The following is a 21,249-nucleotide window of genomic DNA, read 5'->3' as shown; positions in this document are numbered from 1 at the left end:
CTTCATATGAGGAATTGCTGGTCTGTTCCACAGTCGGCCGCTGGCCTTCTTCTAACTGATGATATTGACCTTTGCCATCGTCTCTCTCCACAGATGTAGTCAGTTTGATTCCTATGTATTTGACCTGGCAAGGTCCATGTGTATAGTTGCAGTTTATGTTGGTGAAAAACAGTATTTACAATGAACAAGTCATTGGTCTTACAGTCTTGCAAAATTCTGTCATGAGATCTCCAGCATCGTTTCTGTCACCAAGGCCATATTTTCCAACTATGGATCCTGCTTCTTTGTTTCCAACTTTTGCATTCCAATCACCAGTAATTATCAATGCACCTGATTACATGTTCAATCAATTTCAGACTCCAAAAGGTTGGTAAAAATCTTCAATTTCTTCATCTTTGGCCTTAATGTTTGGTGCGTAAATTTGAATAGTAGTCGTATTAACTGGTCTTCCTTGTAGGTGTATGGATAGTATCCTATCACTGACAGTGTTGTACTTCAGGATAGTTCTTGAAACGTTCTTTTTGACAATGAATGCAATGACATTCCTCTGTAAGTTGTCATTCACAGAATAAGTAGACCACATGATTATTTGATTCAAATGACCAATACTAGTCCATTTCAGCTCACTAATGCCTAGGATATTGATGTTTATGCATTCCATTTCATTTTTGATGATTTCCAATTTTCCTAGATTCATACTTCATACATTCCATATTCTGATTATTAATGGATGTTTGCAGTTGTTTCTTCTCATTTTGAGTTGTGCCACATCAACAGATGAAGGCCCCGAATGCTTGACTCCATCCATGTCATTAAAGTCAACTCCACTTTGAGGAGGCAGCTCTTCCTCAGTTGTCTTTTGAGTGCCTTCCAACCTGGGGAGCTCATCTTCCGGCACTATATCAGACAGTGTTCCGCTGCTATTCATAAGGTTTTCACTGGCTAATTCTTCTCAGAAGTAGACTGCTGTGTCCTTCTTCCTAGGCTGTCTTAGTCTGGAAGCTCCGCTGAAACTTATCCACAATGGATAGGTTGTGCTGCTATCTGAATAGTGGTGGCATAGCTTCCAGCATCACAGCAACAGGCAAGCCCCCACAGTTCAACAAACCAAATATGTGATATAAAATATATAAAGTATATAGAAGTATATGTGTGTATACTAAGCTAGATTCTATCCACCCACAGTGTGTCTACTCTCAGTTCATCCCATTTTAGCTCCTTTCAATTGTGTCATACATTCCAGACTTGCTGATAGGTATGATCTTTATACCAAGAGTAGAGTGGTCCTGGTTGGGTCTATAAGGATAAAATTTCCAGTCTTTAATTATTACCACACTCTGTGTAAAACGGTGATCCCAGTTAAGGCATTAAGAGCCTATGCAAGTGGAGGGATGAATAGAAAAGGAAAGAATAATAGCGTCTGTCTGATCCTACTGGAGGCAGGCAAGGGTTGACTCAAAGTTGTTATGGAGTACATGAAGGAATTCCATGAACTCTCAGATACAAATCTAGGACTAGGTTGATTCTGGAGGAAAGAAACAATTTAAAATTACATTGAGGTGTTAACATTGGGGGAGGCTGGGCAAAGGGTGCAAGAGAACACCCTTTACATTTTTTTTGCACCTCCTGTGAATCCATAATTATTTTTTTTAAAGGTTAAAAAATTTTAAACGCACTCAACCTTTGGAGTTAACATTTTAAATGATCAGAAATGAGGATTAAATATATCACTTACAAGTAAACCAGATCTATTAGGGACATCTATGGAGAATATGCAATCATGGTGTTTTCAAAGATTTTTCTTTTAACTGGCTCAGGATCTATAATACTTATCTTGGCAGGATAATCTTCATTATATTATAAGTACTTGACACCCATATCATTCTGTAAACTATATGTTGACAGGTGGCTTTTGAATTGTGGTGGGGATTTGGGTATTATCCTTTTGGAGCAAGATGTCATTTGGGACCTAAAGTGTGGCATATAAGAATATAGCTCGAGAGTTGGTAAGGTAAACAACCTATCATATGATATCTGTCTGATTATGAATAGTTCCCTACGTTCTTTCTCTGTTACTGCAGATATTTAGAGCTTATTAGATGAGCACGATATACATATACTTTTTTCCTAATAAATATGTTTGTGAATATAAAAGAACAATTATAGCTCATTTGTGCTTCATGCTGGGATCAACTAATTCCAGTTCATGCTGTGCACAGTTTTGCAGCAACAAATAAATAGATAAATAAATAAATGCTGTCTGTTTATCTACTTATACAACTAAATATTAAGATACGTGAGAGTTCTGGTGTGCTATCTTTATTACACAGCAAATAAATATGAAACAGGAAAAGAAAATTTTATAAACATAAGCACATCTCAAAAATAAGACCATAAATGATAATCAAGACATTGTGCCACTGGCACAATAGACATATAGATCAGTAGAATAGGACTGAGAGTCCAGAATTAAACCTGTACCACTATATAGTCAACTGATTTTCAGCAATAGTGCCAAACCCATTCAATGGTGGAAAGAATAGTTTTTTCTACAGTTGGCACTGTGATGACTGGATGCAAAAGAATGAAGTTGGACCCTTACTTCAAACCATAGTAAAAAATTAACTTAAAATGAACCAAAGGCCCAAATGTAAGAGCATAAAATATAAAACTCTTAGAAGAAAACACAGATGTTAATCTTCATGACCTAGGATTTGGCAAAAGATCTTAGACATGGCACCAAAAGCATGAGAAACAAAAGAAAAAAGAGATAAATTGGGATGCATAAAAATTAAAAGCTTTTTTATTCAAAAGACACCATCAAGAAAGTCGGAAGACAGCCCACAGAATGGGAGAAAATATTTGCAAATCCTATATCTGACAAGGGACTTATACGTGGAATACATAAAGAACATTTAGCACTCAAAAATAAAAAGACAAATAATCCAGTTTGCAAATGGGCATGAATATGCCTTTCTCAAAAGAAGGTATTCATATGGCCAATAAGCGTACGAATATGCCCAGCCTCTTAGTTATCAGAGAAATGCAAATCAAAACTACAATGCCATACTACTTCACACCCACTAAGATGGTGTCACGGATTGAATTGTGTCCCCCCAAAATATGTGTCTCCTTGGCTAGGCCATGATTCCCAGTTGTGTGATTGTCTATTATTTTGTCATCTGATGTGGTTTTCCTATGTGTTGTAAATCCTACCTCTATGATATTGATGAGGCAGGATTAGAGACAGTTATATTAATGAGGCAGGACTCGATCTATAAGATTAGGTTGTGTCTTAAGCCAATCTCTTTTGAAATATAAAAGAGAGACGCCAGCAGAGAGACAGGTAGACCTCAGTCACCAAGAAAGCAGCCCTGGGAGCAGAGCGCATCCTTTAGACCTGGGGTCTCTGCGCTGATAATCTCCTAACCCCAGGGTAAGATTGATGCCAAGGATCTTCCCCAGAACCAAAAGAGAGAAAGCCTTCCCCTGGAACTGGCTCCCTGGATTCAGACTTCTAGCCTTCTGGACTGTGAGAACTGTGCTACTGTAATAGAAATCTCACAAGTGGATGGCTTTAACAAACAGAAGCTTATTCTGTCACAGTCTAAAGGCTAAAAGTCCAAATTCAGGATGCCAGCTCCAGGGAAAGGCTATCTCCTTCAGTTGGCTGTGGGGGCATGTCCTTGATCTCAATCTTCCCCTGAGCTAGGCGTTTCTCAGCATCAGGACCCTGGGCCCAAAGGACGTGCTTTGCTCCTGGCACTACTTTATTGGTGGTTTAAGGTCCCCATGTCTCTCTGCTGGCTTCTTTCTTTTATATCTCAAAAGAGGCTGGCTTATGACACACCCTAACTTTGTAGACAGATGTTGTCTTACGTATCTAGTACTGCTATAACAGAAATACAAGTGGATGGCTTTAACAAAGAGAAATTTATTCTCTCACAGTCTAGGAGGCTAGAAGTCCAAATTCAGGGCGCCAGCTCCAGGAGAAGGCTTTCTCTCCCTTTTGGCTCTGGGGGAAGGTCCTTGGCATCAATCTTCCCCTGGGCTAGGAGCTTCTCAGTTCAGGGACCCTGGGTCTAAAGGATGCATTCTGCTCCCAGTGCTGCTTTCTTGGTGGTATGAGCCCCTGCCCCCATCTCTCTGTTGGCTTCTCTCTTTTATATCTCGAAAGAGATTGGCTTAAAGCACAACCTAATCTTGTAGATTGAGTCCTGCCTCATTAACATAACTGCCTGTAATCCTGCTTCATTAACATCATGGAGGTAGGATTTACAACACATAGGAAAACCACGTCAGATGACAAAACGCTGGGAATCATGGCCTAGCCAAGTTAGCACACATTTTGGAGGGACACAATTCAATCCATAACAGATGGCTAGAATCAAAAAGTTAGATAATAAGTTTTGGCAAAATGTGGAGGAATCAGAACCCTCATACACTGCTGGCAAGATTGTAAAACGGTGAAGCCATTCGAAACAGTCTGGTTGTTCCTTAAATGATTAAACATAGTTACCATCTGATCAGCAATTCCACTCCTAGATATATACGCAAGAGAAGTGAAAACATATGTCCACATAGAAACTTATACATGAATGTTTATAGCAGTATTATTCATAATAGCCAAAAAGTGAAAACAACCCAAATGTCTGTGAACTAATGAATGGATAAGCAAAACATGCTATATCCATACAATGTAGTATTATTCAGCCATAAAAAGGAATGAAGTACTGATCCACGTTACAACATGAATGAACTTTGAAAACATGCTGAGTGAAAGATTCCAGTCACAAAAGATTATCATGTATATATGATTCCATTCATGTAAAAGTCCAGAAAGGGAAATCTATAGTGATAGAAAGTAGATTATTTGTTGCATAGGTGCAGGGGACAGGGATAGGGTCACCATAGCTAAAAGCTAAAGGGTTTTTTTCTGAGGTGATGGAAATCTTCTAAAATTGACTGTGGTGATTGTTGCTAATATCTGTGAATATACCAAAAACCATTGAATAATCCCCCCTCTGAAAAAAATTGCCTAGCATACTTTGTATGGTACATGAATTATAACTCAATAAAGCTATTAAAAATGGGCATAAAAATCCTAGCTCTATTTCTAAAGACTTTTTCTAAGTGACATTTTCATAAATCTCAGGGGTAAAATGTAGGTATTTCATCTGAATCCAATTTGAGCATTTCAGTGATAGGTAAAAATGTGAAAGACAGATGCACCCCTATCTAAGATATTCCACCTGTGGCCTTTCCACTGAGCTGCACTACCTGGTGTGTTCGATGCTCACTGTGAATGGTTTATTATTATTTTTTAATAAGGGGCTATTGATCATCCCACTCAGTGTGTATGTGTTGAATGAACAGAGGCCATGTCCTGTTGACTTGGAGACAGAGATCAGGTTGGAGGAAGGACTGAAAGTCACATTCTAGTATGTGAGGAAGAAATTCTTAGCCCGGAGAAGAAAACCCTGGAAAGGGAGGGGCATTTTCTGATACTTAAAATGCTAAACTCATAATGCTATCAGGGTTGAAAGGTGATTCGTAGACTAGTTCTCTTTTATTCTGGGGTGTCGGTGGAGGGTATGGCTAGAAATAGCATCTGAAATTACAGAAGCCTCAGTGTGAAGAACCTTACATTGTTTAAATTGCTTCCTCAGTAGTGAATGTCCTGTCACTTGATTCAGGGCAAAGGCTCTGTGCCCAGTCAGTGGGGTTGTGGGAGAGACGCTTGCATTGGGTGGCCAGTTGGACCCGTTTTTCTTTGAACTCCCTTCCAGGTCTGACTGAGTGAGACTGGATTATCCCTTCAATAAACTGTCCTGTTGCTGACTCAGTGCCAGAAGTCAAGTTCATTCATTAACACACATTTATGGGGTACTTGCTCTGTGCCAGGCACTATTGTGGGCCGTGGACGACAGCAGTTAACCAAACCGACAGAGACTTTGCCCTTATAAAGCCTTCTGTTTAGTAACAGATGAGTCTTTTCTGGGGAGGAATACTCCAGGACTGTTGTTAATGAACCAAAGATATGTCACAGACATTTATATATACATACAATTTTATAAATCAAAGCAGACACTATTTATAATCAGTACTTTTTTTTTTATTCTACAAAAGTAACCAAGATGTACCAAGTAGCACTTTTTTATGACTTCCACGGAGCCAATATGGAGAACTCCAAATAGGAAAGTATGATATTAACTGAATATTGTTTGCTCAATTAATAACACGTCTCCATCAGGAAAAAAAAAAAAAGATCTCTAGACATGGTATCCTATGTGGGTTTAACATGTGTATAGAATTAGAAGACAATACACTATTTTAATTAACAACTGGTCTGGCTCTGCTATTTACTGGTTGAGCGATTATTGACAAGTTTGGGAGGATTTACAAATGGGCAAGAGAAGACTTTTGGGAATAGTGTATAGATATGTTATCCTGATTGTGGTGAATGGTTATCATGGATGACAAAACTTACCAAATTGTTTACTTTAACTATGTATAGTTTATCATATGTCACTTAGGCTTCAGTAATAAAAATAAAGTAGTGAAGAGTGCATAGACTGCACCTGTCACACTGCCAGGCATACAACTACTCAGTCAGTGGTCCTGGCATAGAGGTAACGATGGTGGTTGTTACAAGGTTAAGGGCTCAGGACATATGATTTCGGAAATCCTTGGTCAACCTCAAAAGTGAGGTTTTCGTTGATAGAAAAGGTCACGTGTATTTATATCTCAGTTGTGACCCTGTAGATCATCATTAGCTGTGAGGGCACAGAGGAAATGAGGGCATATTATCACTAGACATCAGTTGTGTTAATGTGATTAATGTAAAGCCTTGAATGAGTCTTACAATAATTGTTAACACATTCCCAAGTCACACTTTTCATTTTGTCCTCAGATTTTTGGATCATGAAATTGACACCTGAACACTGTTTTCTAAGATACTCATTTTCATTTCTAGTTAATGAGTAAATATAGCCATAGACATGCTTTATTTTAGAGAGAGAGAATTCTGGTATCTAGGGGACATGTCTGAACCTTCATTAAAAAATAGAGTGAAATGTCATCCATATATTTTAATTTGCATTAGTGGATGCCTATCATCCAAGGACTTCTCAAAAATCCTTTAATGTCTAATGCTTGTCATATACCATCTTCCAGTTTGACAGGTGGAAGAAAAGAAAATTAAGTGACTTCAGGGGATCACAGAGCAATTCTGTGACTGCACATCCGTGTATTGTGTTTATACACACGTGCATGGTGGGTGAACAGGCAAGGTGGCAGACAAAGCTGTCCAAACCTTTTTATTTTTAGTTCTTTGATTTTGTTGCTTCTGGAGTTATATTTTCTTCTTAGGGACCTTACTTTGCTGTTCCCTGAACAGGCCAAGTACTTTCCTGAAAAGGTGTATGTCGTGGACAAATCCTAAAGACTATGCAAGAATGCCACATGACCAGAGAAGGAAAAACATCTAACACGACAGTCCTTTCCAAACTTTTCACCTCCCAAGATGGTCCTTTACTTTGGACCGTGGTTACTGTTTTCAAGGCTTGTGGTATTTGCTGTTCAGATTCACACTAATTTAACATGTATTCAGCATCTACTATGTTGGAAGCATTTTGCCAAGCTTTTTGTATACATTTAATGATCACTACAACACTGAGAGATGGGTAGTAAATCTAAGCTTGCTTGGGTTAAATACGTTGTCCAGAGTCAAACAGGTCATAAGTAATGGAGTCTGGATCTGTAACTAGGGCATAAGAGGCAGACAAACCTGGATTCTTCCGCAATTAGCTTTGGGACCTTCGGTGAGATGTTGTTAGCTGCTGTTGAGTTGGCTCCTGACTCATGGTGACCCCATGCACATTAGGACCAGATTTTTGTCCCAAGATATCAGTCTAAACCAGGTGAGGCTGTGGAGTTTTCCCCTCAGTAGACCTTTTCTCATTAGAGTTCTGTCTTCTTAGTAAGATTGAGCCCCTTGAGGACAAAGACCCTCTCTCATTTATCTCTGTTCCACCACTGTCCAGCACAGTGTCTAGAAAATTCTTGTGAACCGAAATGTGAGACCTCAGGTCAAGAGATGTTCAGAGCTTCCATAGAGCATTTTTGCCACCCATGTCTCCCACCGTAGCTCACATCAAACTGCCCTTTGTCTTCATTTCAGAGACTGCTTGCCCTGTCACCCATCCCTCTTCTGATGTAGTGGGATTGTAATCTGAGCAGAAGCACTCCTATTTCCGTGGGGGCAGCACCACCCATGTCTGTTTGGTGACGCCCAGCTACCACGGCTGTGAGTGTCCCATAAGACTATGATCAGCCTGTGTCCTGTACTCATAGGGACATTCGTGCCAGGCCAGGTCTTCAGCTCCCAGAGCCCTCTCCGGACCTTAACGTAACGTTGATATTGTACCCTCTCTCAACCCAGTTTATCAAGTCACCTATTTTTCAGTCAGTGAGCACACAGAACTGTTTAAAATCATTATTTTTTTACTCTTCCTTTTTTTCTTCTTACTCTGTTATCTACTCATCTAGTGCCATATTGGCATATCTACTGTGTCTCACTCATGGTTCTACAGGAACCCGTGATGTTTTACGTATTCCCAGTGAGGATATTTAACATTGCCTTTTTTCGCATGGCATGACGCTGTGCAGGGTTTTTTGGTGAATAACTTTGGGGCTGAAACTTCAACATCAGTTGGGTTATCTCTCCTTGAATATCTTAGCTATTCTAGTTTAAGGCAACTGAGTATTCAAGCCTAATTTTCTTTTGGACAGATACCTCATTCCCTCACAGTTGTTCTACTTGATAATTTGCTTATGCATGGTCTATGGGCCAAGTTATGTGCCTAATTTAGTTAAAAGTTCAACAGAGAAACAAGAATTCAGAGGATTCAGGGAAGAGTTGGAGAGCTATTTCTTGCCCTTTTCCATGGATCTCTTTTAGGGTATAGAAATTTACATGAATTCAACACTTTCCATGAGCATCCTGACTCCTCGTAGAGTTTTTGTTACCCAGGACCCAAAGTTACCTTAACATAGTGGACATTGGTTATGGTCTTGCCCCGTTGTGATTTTCTCTAGTTTGGGGATTATGGTGAGGGCTTTAAAGACATAGAAGATCACTCTGTTTTTACTTTCACTTTTCTGGCAGACATTGGATTTCCTGGTTGGCACTTGTTTCAACCGTGAAATGGGAAAGGCAGGTTGGGCATTTTTCTGCTTCTAATTTAAAATAATTGTCCATGAGCCTTTCTGAAAGTGGCTCTGAGTTTACTTAGGGCCCTTCGGAGAGTTCGTGATGGGGATACAGCTCATTCATAAAGTGTGTTGCATGGCTTCTTCTCTGATTATTGTGGAATTACTGTGTCATTTGATTTACAGGGTAGCAGTATGAAGGAGGTTTACAGCTTTGCATGCAAAATGTTTTCATCATAACAGGCAAAAGAACATTTGAAAAAAATTTTTGGTTTTTGTGAATGAAGAGATTAGATTGATAATTGATCGTAGAAGAGGTTTTGTTGCATGGAGAATCAATGCAATATTAGGTCAAACTGAGATAGTGACCTTATATTGCACTGATTTCCCGTGCAACATGGAAATGTTTGACTCCAAGCTCACTCTCTTCCTATTGTTCCATATTGTTTTTTTTTGAGTATGTGTGTTGAGACATGTTTATTCCCCAAATTCAAAATAAAGTATTTATGAATGTAACAATACTTCACAAATGATAGAACTATTTAATATAAAAAAAAAAAAGAAAATTATTTTGTTATGTAAAGAGTGGCATCTTAATTTAACTTTGTATTAGGAATTTTGGTTTTTTTATATGCCAAGGTTTTTTTTTTAAGGTTACTTAAAAAAAAAAAAAAAGCACTAGTTGCCATCAAATCAATTCTGAACTGCCCCATAGGGTTCCAAGGGGACCCTTTATGGAAGCAGACTGCCACATCTTTCTCCTGTGTAGTGGCTGGTAGGTTCGAACCACCCGCCTTTTGGTTAACAGCCGAGCATTTAACAGCCCTTCTGAATTTGGGATTATTTACTCAATGCCTTTCATTTTCCCTGTAGCAATCATCCTGTCTTTGTTTTCTCATAGGGGTCATCACTACTGCAGACATTCTTGATCGAGAGACAATGGGGTCGTACTGGCTGACAGTGTATGCCACAGATCGGGGTGTTGTTCCACTCTATTCCACTATTGAGGTCTACATTGAAATTGAAGATGTGAACGACAATGCCCCACTGACCTCGGAACCTATTTTTTATCCTGTTGTCATGGAAAACTCTCCAAAGGATGTATCTGTCATTCAGATCCAGGCTGAGGATCCTGACTCCAGTTCCAACGAAAAACTGACATACAGGATTACAAGTGGGAATCCTCAGAATTTTTTTGCCATCAATATCAAAACAGGTAAGGGAATACTCTTATCACATTTTCAGTTGGTCATCCAGCTTTGAAATCCATCAGCCTGACACTTGCTATACCAGCTTATTTATTTTATTGTCTGGGAAACAGCATCTTCCTTTCTGAGTATAGTTTCTGAAAAAGTAAGCTGAACTCTGTCTGGTAGGTTTTAATTTCAGCTGACGCTGAAGGGAAGTGATCTCAGAGAAATCAGAGGCTTTCTCAGAAAGCACGGTATTGGCATTAGATTTACTTTACTTATAATGACAAAAAGTGGCTCCCAGGCCCTCAGAGACACTACTGCCCCTTCTCTTTCTTGGGAGAGAGTGCCCTGGCCCATGCTGGGTTCTGTGGGTAAAGCTGTCTGGGCCACCTCTGCCTCTGGGAGCTTCTCCTTTGCTTGGCCTTTGTCCAGCTCCCCATGTGATCTCCAGAAAGTCTGAACTTGAAGCCCCCGATTTTCTTGAGATTGCTCAACTACCCATCAATGAAGTGCCAGTATTCAGAACTTAGTGTCTCAATCTTTGCAGAAAATATGCAAAAATTTAATTTTCTGATTTTGCTAAAAAATTTTCTAGAGATTGCAGTGAAAGTTTAATTTGTTGAATGAGGATCAGAAAAGCCTAAGGATGAATAGAATTGTGAGGTTTGGTTGAACGCATTCTGAGACAAGTATGCACACTGGGACATGCTTTGCAGAGTAGATCTCAGCAGTTCGTTGCTTACATGTGATCCGTTTCTTTCTTTTAAGAACCTGAGCAAGGGTTGAAAAATAAAAGAATGGGAGTTGCAATGGATAAGGTTTTAATTAACTGAAGTTTAGAATACTGTAAAAAATATTCTGTTGATATTTTACTCTGGACGAGTGAGTTGATACTGGTCAGAAAGTTAGGCTAGGTTGATGTTTGTTGATGTGGACGCAGATTCAGCTTTCCTAGTGGACTGTTGATACAGTTAATAGTTATTTCTCCTGCCTGTATTTGTCAAAGTAAAAGCATAAAGCTGAATCCCAAGCATTTTATAAATGTCAAATGCATATTAACATAATCTGAAGAGAATGCCAAGGTTTTTTTCCCTGAAACTATTGATTTTCTCTAATTATGAATGGATCATTTTGTTAAGTAGACTTTTGCCTAACAGGGTTGAATCAGGATCTGACTTTCATTTCATTATAAAAGAGTGGTCTTCAGCTACTGTGTGTGAGGTCTGTTTGAACTTGAACGAGAGGACTCAGGGGTTTGGAGCCTAGCCCAATCTCTCAGAGCCCCGCTGAGGGGTGATCTCCGTACATCTGAGCAGCCCCTGAGCTGTGCTGTGAAGCTCTCCTGACTCACTTTCTTGTTACAGCAAGAGCTCCATGAAATGTGGTGAGAGAGAAAAGAATGGAGACATTTTAGAAAGTGGGGGGAGGGGCAGAATAAACAAAGACTGAAAAAAAAAAAAAATATATATATATATATCCCAGTAAAGGAGTTCAGGGCACAGACATCTTCACATTTCACAGCACTGGTAAGCCTGAAACACCCCCACCTCCCCCCCTCCCATCATATTCCACATCTCCAATTTTGATCCTCTTGCTACTTGAGTTGTTAAGTCATTAATAAGGAGCCCAGTACCATCTTTTTAGTAGGTTAAAAGATACTGCAAAAGGGCTGTTTGAACTGTTCTCTTCCTCCACTTAGGACTGAAAATACAGAAAGAATAATTGTCACAGACTTACACTGCATATTATGTGCAGAGAAGAACACGTAGACTCATGTCACTAAAGCTTTCTTTTATGTAGTTTTAAAAGTTTTCACATAACTTGTCAAGGAGCCCTATATTATCACAATTTGGCTTACATTGCATAAGAGCCTTAATCATATTCATAATTTCTCTGTCCTTGCCTGAGATTTTTTTAGAAGCATTTGTGCCAGCAGTGACATTTTAGTCTAACTTCCCTAGTTGTCTAAAATGAGTATATAACGTACTTTGTAATTCTTAGGCACATGATAAGAAAACACTGGATTTTGTTTCTCCATTTATTCATTAATCAAGCATTTATTGTGCCTACTCGTTTCCAAGCAAAGATCTAATAAATAAGAATATAAACTTAAAATGTTGTCCCAGCCTTTCAGGGACCCAAAGTTGTATGAAATTAATAGAATAATTAACAAATACTTATAGTGAAAGTGTGCAATAATTGATTTGGTAGTGGGGTCTCACACATGGGATTAGAGGCAGTGATGATCAGGGAGGGCTTTGTGGAGGGAGTAGCATTTGAGGTTAGAAGTCCTGGGTTTCAAATCTCTGCCACCTCCTAACTGGGAAATACTTGAGACTATAGGAGGGAAAACAGACTAAGTCATACAGACCTGGCCTCTCCAGCTTTGTGACCTTGGGCAAGTTATTGAACCTCTCTGAATTTCAGTTTTCAGTGAGAACGGATTATCGCAAGGAATATAGGAGTCTTCCTGTGAAATGCTTACTTAGCATAGTTGCCTGGCACATAGAACGCCCCACCCCCAGCAAAAGTTGATACCCCATTCTTATTGTTTAACAGTGAATACAGTTACCTTGTTTATTCTCTTTGGACCTCAAGCTCTTACTGGAAAATGAAGAATGATCTTACTGCACAGGGTTTGGTCAATATAACACATTTCAGTAATGAAGCCAGATGTGTAGCTAACGAGTATTTAGGAAAGAATTGTGCATTAGACTTTTTCAATTTAGTGTTGACCCTAGTAAACTGACCTTTCATTCCTTCTACTGTAGTAGAGTTTTATTTTTGCAATGAACTACATAATAAAGATTAAAATGATTAATACAAACTCAATGTCGATACTTATGGTGTGCATCTTTCAGCACATAACAGAAGTCCCGGACCCAAGAAGGAGAGCTTTCTCTAATGAACGCTCTGTTCACCACCCAAAGAACCATTTTTTTTTTCCCTACCAGATCTAGAATCACGTAGAATCAGTAGTTTGTGGACCTTTTTCAGTAATTCCTGCAGCCCAAGAATTAAAACAAAAGCTGTAATCTTATGAGGTCCTTTCTGGCCTATGTAGAGAACCCATGATTAATTCCATGCTGAACAATTGAATTAAATCAAATGTAGCCTCCTTGCATGCATGGTTTAGGTAATTGATAACCAGCATCTTGACCTTGTGTTCTAAGGAGGATACACCCAACAGACTGATGTTCACTTTTCCCTTTGGATGAGCAGGAGCCTTGCTTCGTTCAAGCACTTGCAATGAACACCCAAGCCAGCCACTCAGTGGTCAACCAGACTGACTTGGGAAATAAGTAAGAGATGCCTGGGTAACATTCAGAGGCGGAGGCTTTCTCTAGGACTTCAGAATGTTTATTTTGGTCAAGAAGAAAGTGGTGTTTCAGTGGTGGGATTCTCACCTTCCATGTGGAAGGCTTGAGTTTGATTCCCGGCCAAGGGATTTCAGTTGGAGCCATCGCCCAGCTGTCAGTGAAGGCTCATGTGTTGCTATGATACTGAACAGGTTTCAGCAGAGCTTCTAGAATAAAATGGACTAGGAAGAAAGGCCTGGCAATTTATTTTCAAAAAATCAGCCAATAAAAACCCTATGGACCACAGAGGCCTGATCCCATTGTGCATGAGGCACCTTGAGTAAGGGCTGACTCTACAACAGCTAAGAGCAACAACATAGTATGGAAGAGGGCAGTGGTGATTCAGTGGTATAATTCTTGCCTTTCATTCCAGAGACCTATTTTGATTCCCCACCAGTGCACCTCATACACAGCTACCACTCATCTGTCAGTAGAGGCTTAAGTGGTGCTATGATGTTGAACAGGTTTCGGCAGAGCTTCCAGACTAAGATAGAAGAAAGGCCCAGAGATCTACTTCCGTAAGTCAGCCAATGAAAACCTTGTGGATCACAATGGTCTGATCTACAACTGATCACGGCAGTGGCACAGGACCAGGGCATCATTTCATTCTTTTGTGCATGGAGTTGTCAAGAGTTGGGGGCCAACTTGGTGGCAGCTAACAACATAGTATGGAAACACTTAGCACAGTGCCAGCATTTACTAGAGCACTCAATAAATGCTAGCTATTAAAAAAATAATAATAATAATAAATTTTTTTTATTATTACTATTTAATAAATTACAAATAATAATATCATTATTTAAGGTATCTAAATGTCACAAATGGTTTGCACTCAACTAGTACTCTAAAAGTTGAGGGTTTGAACCCACCCAGCACCACTGTGGAAAAAAGGCCTGGTGATCTGCTTCCATAAAGATTAGAGCGAAGAAAACCCTATGTAAAAGTTCTCCTTGTTACACATGGGGTCGCATGAGTCAGAATTGATGAGATGGCAATGAGTTTGGGGTTTTTAATTATATTATTGTTATCTCCCATTCTTCACTGCATAGAAGTGTAAGCTGCAAGCATCCTGCTTCAGAATTTCACTGTCTTTTGAGGAAGACATACTTGAAAGGCAGCGCTGCCTTACCTTACTAGTTGGCATACAACACTGAAATTTTCAGTTGTATTTTAAGAAGTGTATTATGCAGTATTGTGTACCATGGCAGTTCTAGACCCTGGGTGTTGGAGGCGGGTTGATATAAAAAAAGTATAAGAAAGTTTCTGCACTCAGGGAATTTTAGTCTCATGGGAAAGATAGGACTTGAGCAACAGTATAAAGCAGTTTATAAAAATAAATGGTCAAACTCATTGAGATTCATATAGGCAGTAAACAGGGTAATATGTCAGAGCAGAGGAGGCCTGTGCTACCTAGAATAATCACTTCACACAGCTGATGTTGGGGCCCTGGTGGCACAGCTGCTAACCAAAAAGTAGGCAGTTCAAATGCACCAGACACTCCTTGGAAACCCTATGGGGCAGTTCTCCTCTGTCCTATAGGGTCTCCATAAGTCGGAATCGACTTGAGAGTGACAGGTTGGGTTTGGTACAGCTGATGTTGGTCCTAAGAACGGGTAGATCTGCAGAGAAAGAAGGTTCAAAAGCCAGAAGACTATCCAGAGTGTGACAGAACAGAAGCAAATTAAGTGAATGTTGAAAACCCAACCATTGCTACATGAGCTAGTTTGAGAGGCATTATATCACTGGGGATTAGGGATTGGTATTTTTAAAGAGTTATGAATGTCTGAAGTGTTGTAAGATAATAGAAGTAGCAAATATGAACATCACTTTTCTTTTTTAAGTTTGTTAATGTTACGTTCTAAAAAGTCTTAAGCTCTTTATCTCTGTTCTCAGAGGCCTTAAGTTAGAAAACACATACGTCCGAGAGATCCCTTGATTCTTTGCCTCGGTTACATATAGACCCAAGAGCAGCTATGCTGTATTCAGAGCCTTTGAAAGCCGTTCTTGCTTGACCCACATTTTCTGATGTTAGATTATTCATGGCTTGGCCTTTTCTCAGTTCCTTTCTGCAATTACTATGTCTCCTTTGGCCCATGGTACGTTCCCCAGGATCTCTACCTGAGTTTCAGTGGAGGTGAAACTCAGCTTTTTTTCTTTCCTTTTTTTTTGTGAGTATGTTTGAATAAACCTGGCTAAAATATGTTTTATGTCTGTGTAAACTAGCTGCCCTTCATGAGAGGAAGAGAAGATGCCCTTCAAAAGCGTGTCTCCTGCAGGGATGCCTATAATTCTATCCTTAATGATGGATTCCTGTGGGTTTAGATTTTTTCCCTATTAAAATGGGAAGGAAGTACCTTATTAAAATATTGGGTATCCTTAGTTTGTTAACTGACTCCAAATAATAGCAGATTGCTATGTGGTATTTGGAAACCCTGGCGGCTTGGTGGTTAAGAGTTCAGCTGCTAACCAACAGGTCAGCAGTTTGAATCTACCAAGTGCTCCCTGGAAACTTTATGGGGCAGTTCCACCCTGTCCTATAGAGTTGCTATGGGTTGCAATGGCAGTGGGTTTGGTTTTTGCTTTTTGTGGTGTTTGGCTTAAGACACAGCAGAGGTAAGTGTTAATGGGAGGAGTAAAAAGAAACTTAGACCAGGGCTTCTCAAGCTTCAGTGTGATAATAATAATAGCTTAGCATGCTTGTTAGAATGCAGATCCCTGGGGTACAGCCCGGTAGTTTGCATTTCTAGCAAATTCCCTCAAGGTACTGATGCTGCTCTCTTGGAAGTCTGGTGATCAAGGCTCAAGAATTATTTGTTGTAACCAAAGGGAAACAGAAGAGGAGGGAGGTAACAAGGTACTGAGAGATAGACCTGAGGATAAGGTAGCTGACTTTAGACAATTTGTCCATATTCTAGTGCCTTCTAGTAATGCTGGGGAGTCCCTGGGTGGTGCAAATGGTTAATATGATCTGCTGCTAACTGAAAGTCCACCCGGAGGTGCCCTGGAAGAGAGTCTTTGCAATCTACTTCCAAAAAATCGGTCCTTGAAAACCATATGGAGCACGGTTTTACTCTGACACACATGGAGTCGCCATGAGTCACAGTTGACAAAACGACAACTGGATTTTATAGTGTTAGAGTTTTGAAAGTTGACTCTAAATTCAAAATGCTCTCCCAACCCGCCCCCAAAATCAACTCTCATGCTCTTGCTTCTACTTTCTGTTTTGTTAAGTGGAGAAAAAATGAAAATCTTGTCTCTTTAACTGACAGTGAGTGAAGAATCACTGATTCCTAAGAATTGGGGTTAATAAAAAACCTGAGTTGTATTATGTTTGGATACACTTTATTATTTCCAAATATGTTCAATTAAGTAGAATTCTTTACTAAACAAAGTTCATTCAGACCAACTTTAACGAATAAACAAGCATTTTTTTAGCATATCATTGTAAAGAAAGATGTTCGCTCATAAGAGTGCTGCTCAAAAATAATCAGGTACCCTAAATAGGCTAAGCCTTAGGTTTCTGCACAGACCTACTGGGTGGTACTCTGCTTAGAACACCGCTTTTACTGGAAAACAGAAGGAACTCTTACTTCATGTATATATTGAGATTAAAAGCAAAAACAAGATGAAGGACAAGGGTATGAATATTAGTGTTTTTTATACAAAGTGAACATTGTGGAAATGTCTTGTTACAGCCTCTTATTCCTTGTTTCTTCCTGGCTGGCATGGCCTTTCCCGATGGAAAGCTAAATTCCCCTGAATGAGTAGAAATGGCCCCTGAATGATGAGCCGATATTCATAAGTACCAGCATGAAGCAGATAATATAGTGAATGAGTATGTATGAAACTGTAAATCACCCTGGCTCTCTCTTTTCAGCCATGAAAGGAGGCCTTGTCCTATAGAACATTAAATTGTGTTCATTTAATCCAACAAGTCCAGTAGAACAAATCGGGCTCATGCAGATTTATCACAGAAGGTTATTTAAATTCAGCAGTGACCTTTGCATTCACATGAATGTGCTCCAAATGAGCAAGGACAAAGGAAACTTTCTGCACTGTCATTATGTCCCCGTGAGGCTGTGCATTCGATCAACTTATAACTGTGGCCTGGGGGAGACTGAAGGTGCGGAGGGCTTGCTCAGGGCAGGCCATCACAAAGGACAGCATGCCGTCTCCTGTGTGGACTCTGAGGGTGGCTGGCACTGCTTTCCTGGGGCTTGATTTTGTTCAGATACCTGTTATGAATGTAGGTACCAACTTCAGAGTTTCTCAACCTTGGCACTATTGACATGTGAGACCGGATAATTCTTTGCTGAGAAGGGCTTCTGTGCAGCGTAGGATGTTTAGCAGCATCCTTGTCCTCTACTAGATGTCAGAACCAAAAACAACCTAAACCCATTGCCATCCAGTGGATTCTGACTCAGAGTAGAACTGCCCCATAGGTTTTCCAAGGCTACAACTTTAAGGAAGCAGACTGCCACATCTTCCTCTCTCAGAGCAGCTGGTGGGTACAAACTGCCAACCTCTTGGTTAGCAGCCCAGCGTTTTAACCACTGCGCTACCATGGCTCCTGCTAGATGCCAAAGCACTCCTCAAACATCATATGATGCCCCCGGGGGGACAAAGTCGTTGAGACTAATGTGTAACACTTTGCAGGACCCCATTCTGTATGGTCCTTAGCAAAGCACCAAGTACAAAATTAGAGACTGGTGATGGAGGTGTGATGGTATTGTTAATCAAAAAAAAAAAAAGTATGCATGTGCACATACACATGTATATGTGTACACAATTATATACACGCACAAACACATATACTGTTAACAATAAAATGAAGTGAAATAAAATTAAAAAAGGAAAGAAATCCAAAGCTAGCTTTCACTTTCCTCTCTGACTAGAGGTACTTTGTATTTTAAAAGCCCTATGAATATTTGGGAAACCCTGGTGGTGTAGTGGTTAAGAGCTACGGCTGCTAACCAAGAGGTTGGTAGTTCGAATCCACCAGGCACTCCTTGGAAACCCTATGGGGCAGTTCTACCTTGTCCTATAGGGTCACTACAAGTCAGAATCGACTCGAGGGCAGTGGGTTTGGTTTTTTTGGTTTTATGAGTATTTGAGGAAACCCTGTTGGTGTAGTGGTTAAGAGCTATGGCTGCTAACCAAAAGGTCTGCATTTCAAATCCACCAGGCACTCCTTGGAAACCATATGGGGCAGTCTACTCTGTCCCATAGGGTCACCATGAGTTGGAATCAACTCTACGGAAGTGGGTTTTTTATGGGATGAATACCTAAAGGACCCTGGTCGTGCAGTCTTTATGCTTGGCTGCTAACTGAAAGGTCAGAGGTTCGAACCCACCAGCTGCTCCTCAGGAGAGAGATGTGGCAGCCTGCTTCCATAAAGATTACAGCCTTGGAAACCCTATGGGGTGCTTCTACTCTGTCCTGTAGGGTCACTATGAGTTGGAATCGAATCATTGACAATGGATTTTTATGAATACTTGAAATCAAATCCACTAGAAATAAAAAGAATAAAACAATAACAAATTTGCAAACAGAATGAATGTGGATAAAGTTATATTTTTATCAACAACTAGTATTTGGAGAGAGGATTTGGTTGGTAACAAAATTCTCATCGGAGTAAGTTTTACACAGCTTTTTTTCAGAAAACAGCATGAAGAGATTATTTTGAGGGTTTCAGGGTTTATTCCCTTGAAAGAAATGCTTAAACAGCTCCAAATTCATTCTTGCTCTGTCAGCTTTCTGAAGGGTAAATATGTGAATTGTTTCTTTCCTGGAATAAAGGTGGATGGAAAAGAAAAGTAAAAACACTCTCATTTGACCTTGATTGGGATTCTGCAGTGATGTGTCCAGATTAAGGCTAAGGTCTTTGGGCTCACTAGCCAGTATGCACAGCTCATTTATAAGCCCCGGTGAACTGGTAGATCCAAAGGGACTTATACCAGTGTCCCAGATCACCATCTTTGGATGCATCATAGGACTGAGAAGACTTCAACTCAGGGGGAACTGGTGCCACCATCAGTAATAGGAAGGAAATCTTTGACCCCCAAGTTAAGTCAAGTTTCATAGGACAGGGCATCTAGGTAGGCAACAAACAGCACACGTTTTACTCCCTTTGTGAGAAGCAGATTTGAATCTTTGAGTTAATGTGACTATTAATTAGAAATATGGTTTTTTGTTGCTTTTTTTTTTTTTTTTTTACATGCAGGCATGGAAGCTTTGGTAAAAGGAAGAGAAGAAGGAGGACAGAAATGATTGCATGGCCCTGGTTGGAGCCTTTCCTAACCACGTAGATGGCTCTTCCGGGTCATCCTATGAGGCTAACAGTGTTGCTAGGTTGTCCATGCTGCCAAGCCACTGAGGAGGGATGAGCAGGAGAGGTGGTGTGCCTTGGTAACCATCCTGCCCCTGGGCTCAGCTGCTGGTGGTGAAATGAATGAGAATTATTTGGGAGGGTGATAGAGTCACGTAAATAAAGCAGATGATGGAGAGGTATATGTATAAAAAAAGAGATTGATTAAGGTCATAAATTTCTCTTTTATTTCTTCTATCTAGGCGTTAATTCCACAGCAGTAATTTACTGCAATGGTTTATTACTTTCTTCTGTTCTGAGGGAAACAGTGAATTTTAATTGAAACCACTACACGCCTCTCTCCATTCTTCCATGCTATTGTTAGGAAATCTCCTAAATATTCCTTGCCATGTGCCGCCTCCTTCAAGGAATGATGGGAAGGTGAGAAGAAGAAACTTAACCCAGGGCACATCTGCTCTGTACCCTGTGCCTGACTGGGGTTTGAATGTATTTTCTCATTTAGCTCTCACTACAATCCTGGGAAGAAGCTAGGGCTCTAGGCCCTTAAGGTGAGGTGCCCAAGGTCACCCAGCTGGTCAACACAGAGCTAAAATTGGTCTGATTAATGGCCCATGATGCTAAAAACAAATGCCATCAAATTTTTAATGTGTGAGCCACTTCAGTAAACACATAAATGATCCTAGGGCTTTAGTGCTCAGAGAAATCTTTCAGATGATCGTGCACCAACTCTTTGTTTTATAGGTGCAATCCAGGGTATAGATGGGAAGGTGCCAGATTGCCTAAAGGAGTGAAGCTAGTTGTCAGCACCAAGGGCCACTGACTTCTAGTCCAGTGTTCTTTTCACTGGACCAAATGTTAAGACATTTAGCAGAATTAAGCCTGCCTTTTAGTTGGTTGGAAACCCTGGTGGCATAGTGGTTAAGTGCTACAGCTGCTAACTAAAAGGTCGGCAGTTCAAATCCATCAGACAGTCTTTGGAAACCGTATGGGGCAGCTCTACTCTGTTCTATAGGGGCGCTATGAGTCAGAATCAACTTGATGGCAAAGGGTTTTTTTTTTTTTTAAGTTGGTTAGTTTGTTATTTGTTTCTTTGTTTTGTACTACCTGTGATCTAATCGACTTGGGTAGTTCTAAAAGGTCTGACTGTATGGGGGCT

At 40.1% G+C, this 21,249-nt stretch overlaps 1 protein-coding gene across 7 annotated transcripts in view; it reads left to right on the top strand.

The window, feature by feature from the left end:
* The window catches only part of FAT3 (FAT atypical cadherin 3), a 793,468-nt gene that overhangs the window by 359,079 nt on the left and 413,140 nt on the right, over positions 1-21,249 (top strand). For all 7 annotated transcript variants that reach the window (XM_049889556.1, XM_049889551.1, XM_049889553.1 and 4 more), the window contains exon 3: positions 10,115-10,429. In XM_049889556.1, coding sequence (XP_049745513.1) covers positions 10,115-10,429 — 315 coding nt within the window. The remainder of the gene's footprint in view (positions 1-10,114; positions 10,430-21,249) is intronic.

Source organism: Elephas maximus, chromosome 7 (assembly GCF_024166365.1).
Source record: "Elephas maximus indicus isolate mEleMax1 chromosome 7, mEleMax1 primary haplotype, whole genome shotgun sequence".
NCBI classification, from domain to species: domain Eukaryota; kingdom Metazoa; phylum Chordata; class Mammalia; order Proboscidea; family Elephantidae; genus Elephas; species Elephas maximus.
Note: the sequence above shows the minus strand (reverse complement) of the source record. Positions and strands in the feature narration are given on the sequence as shown.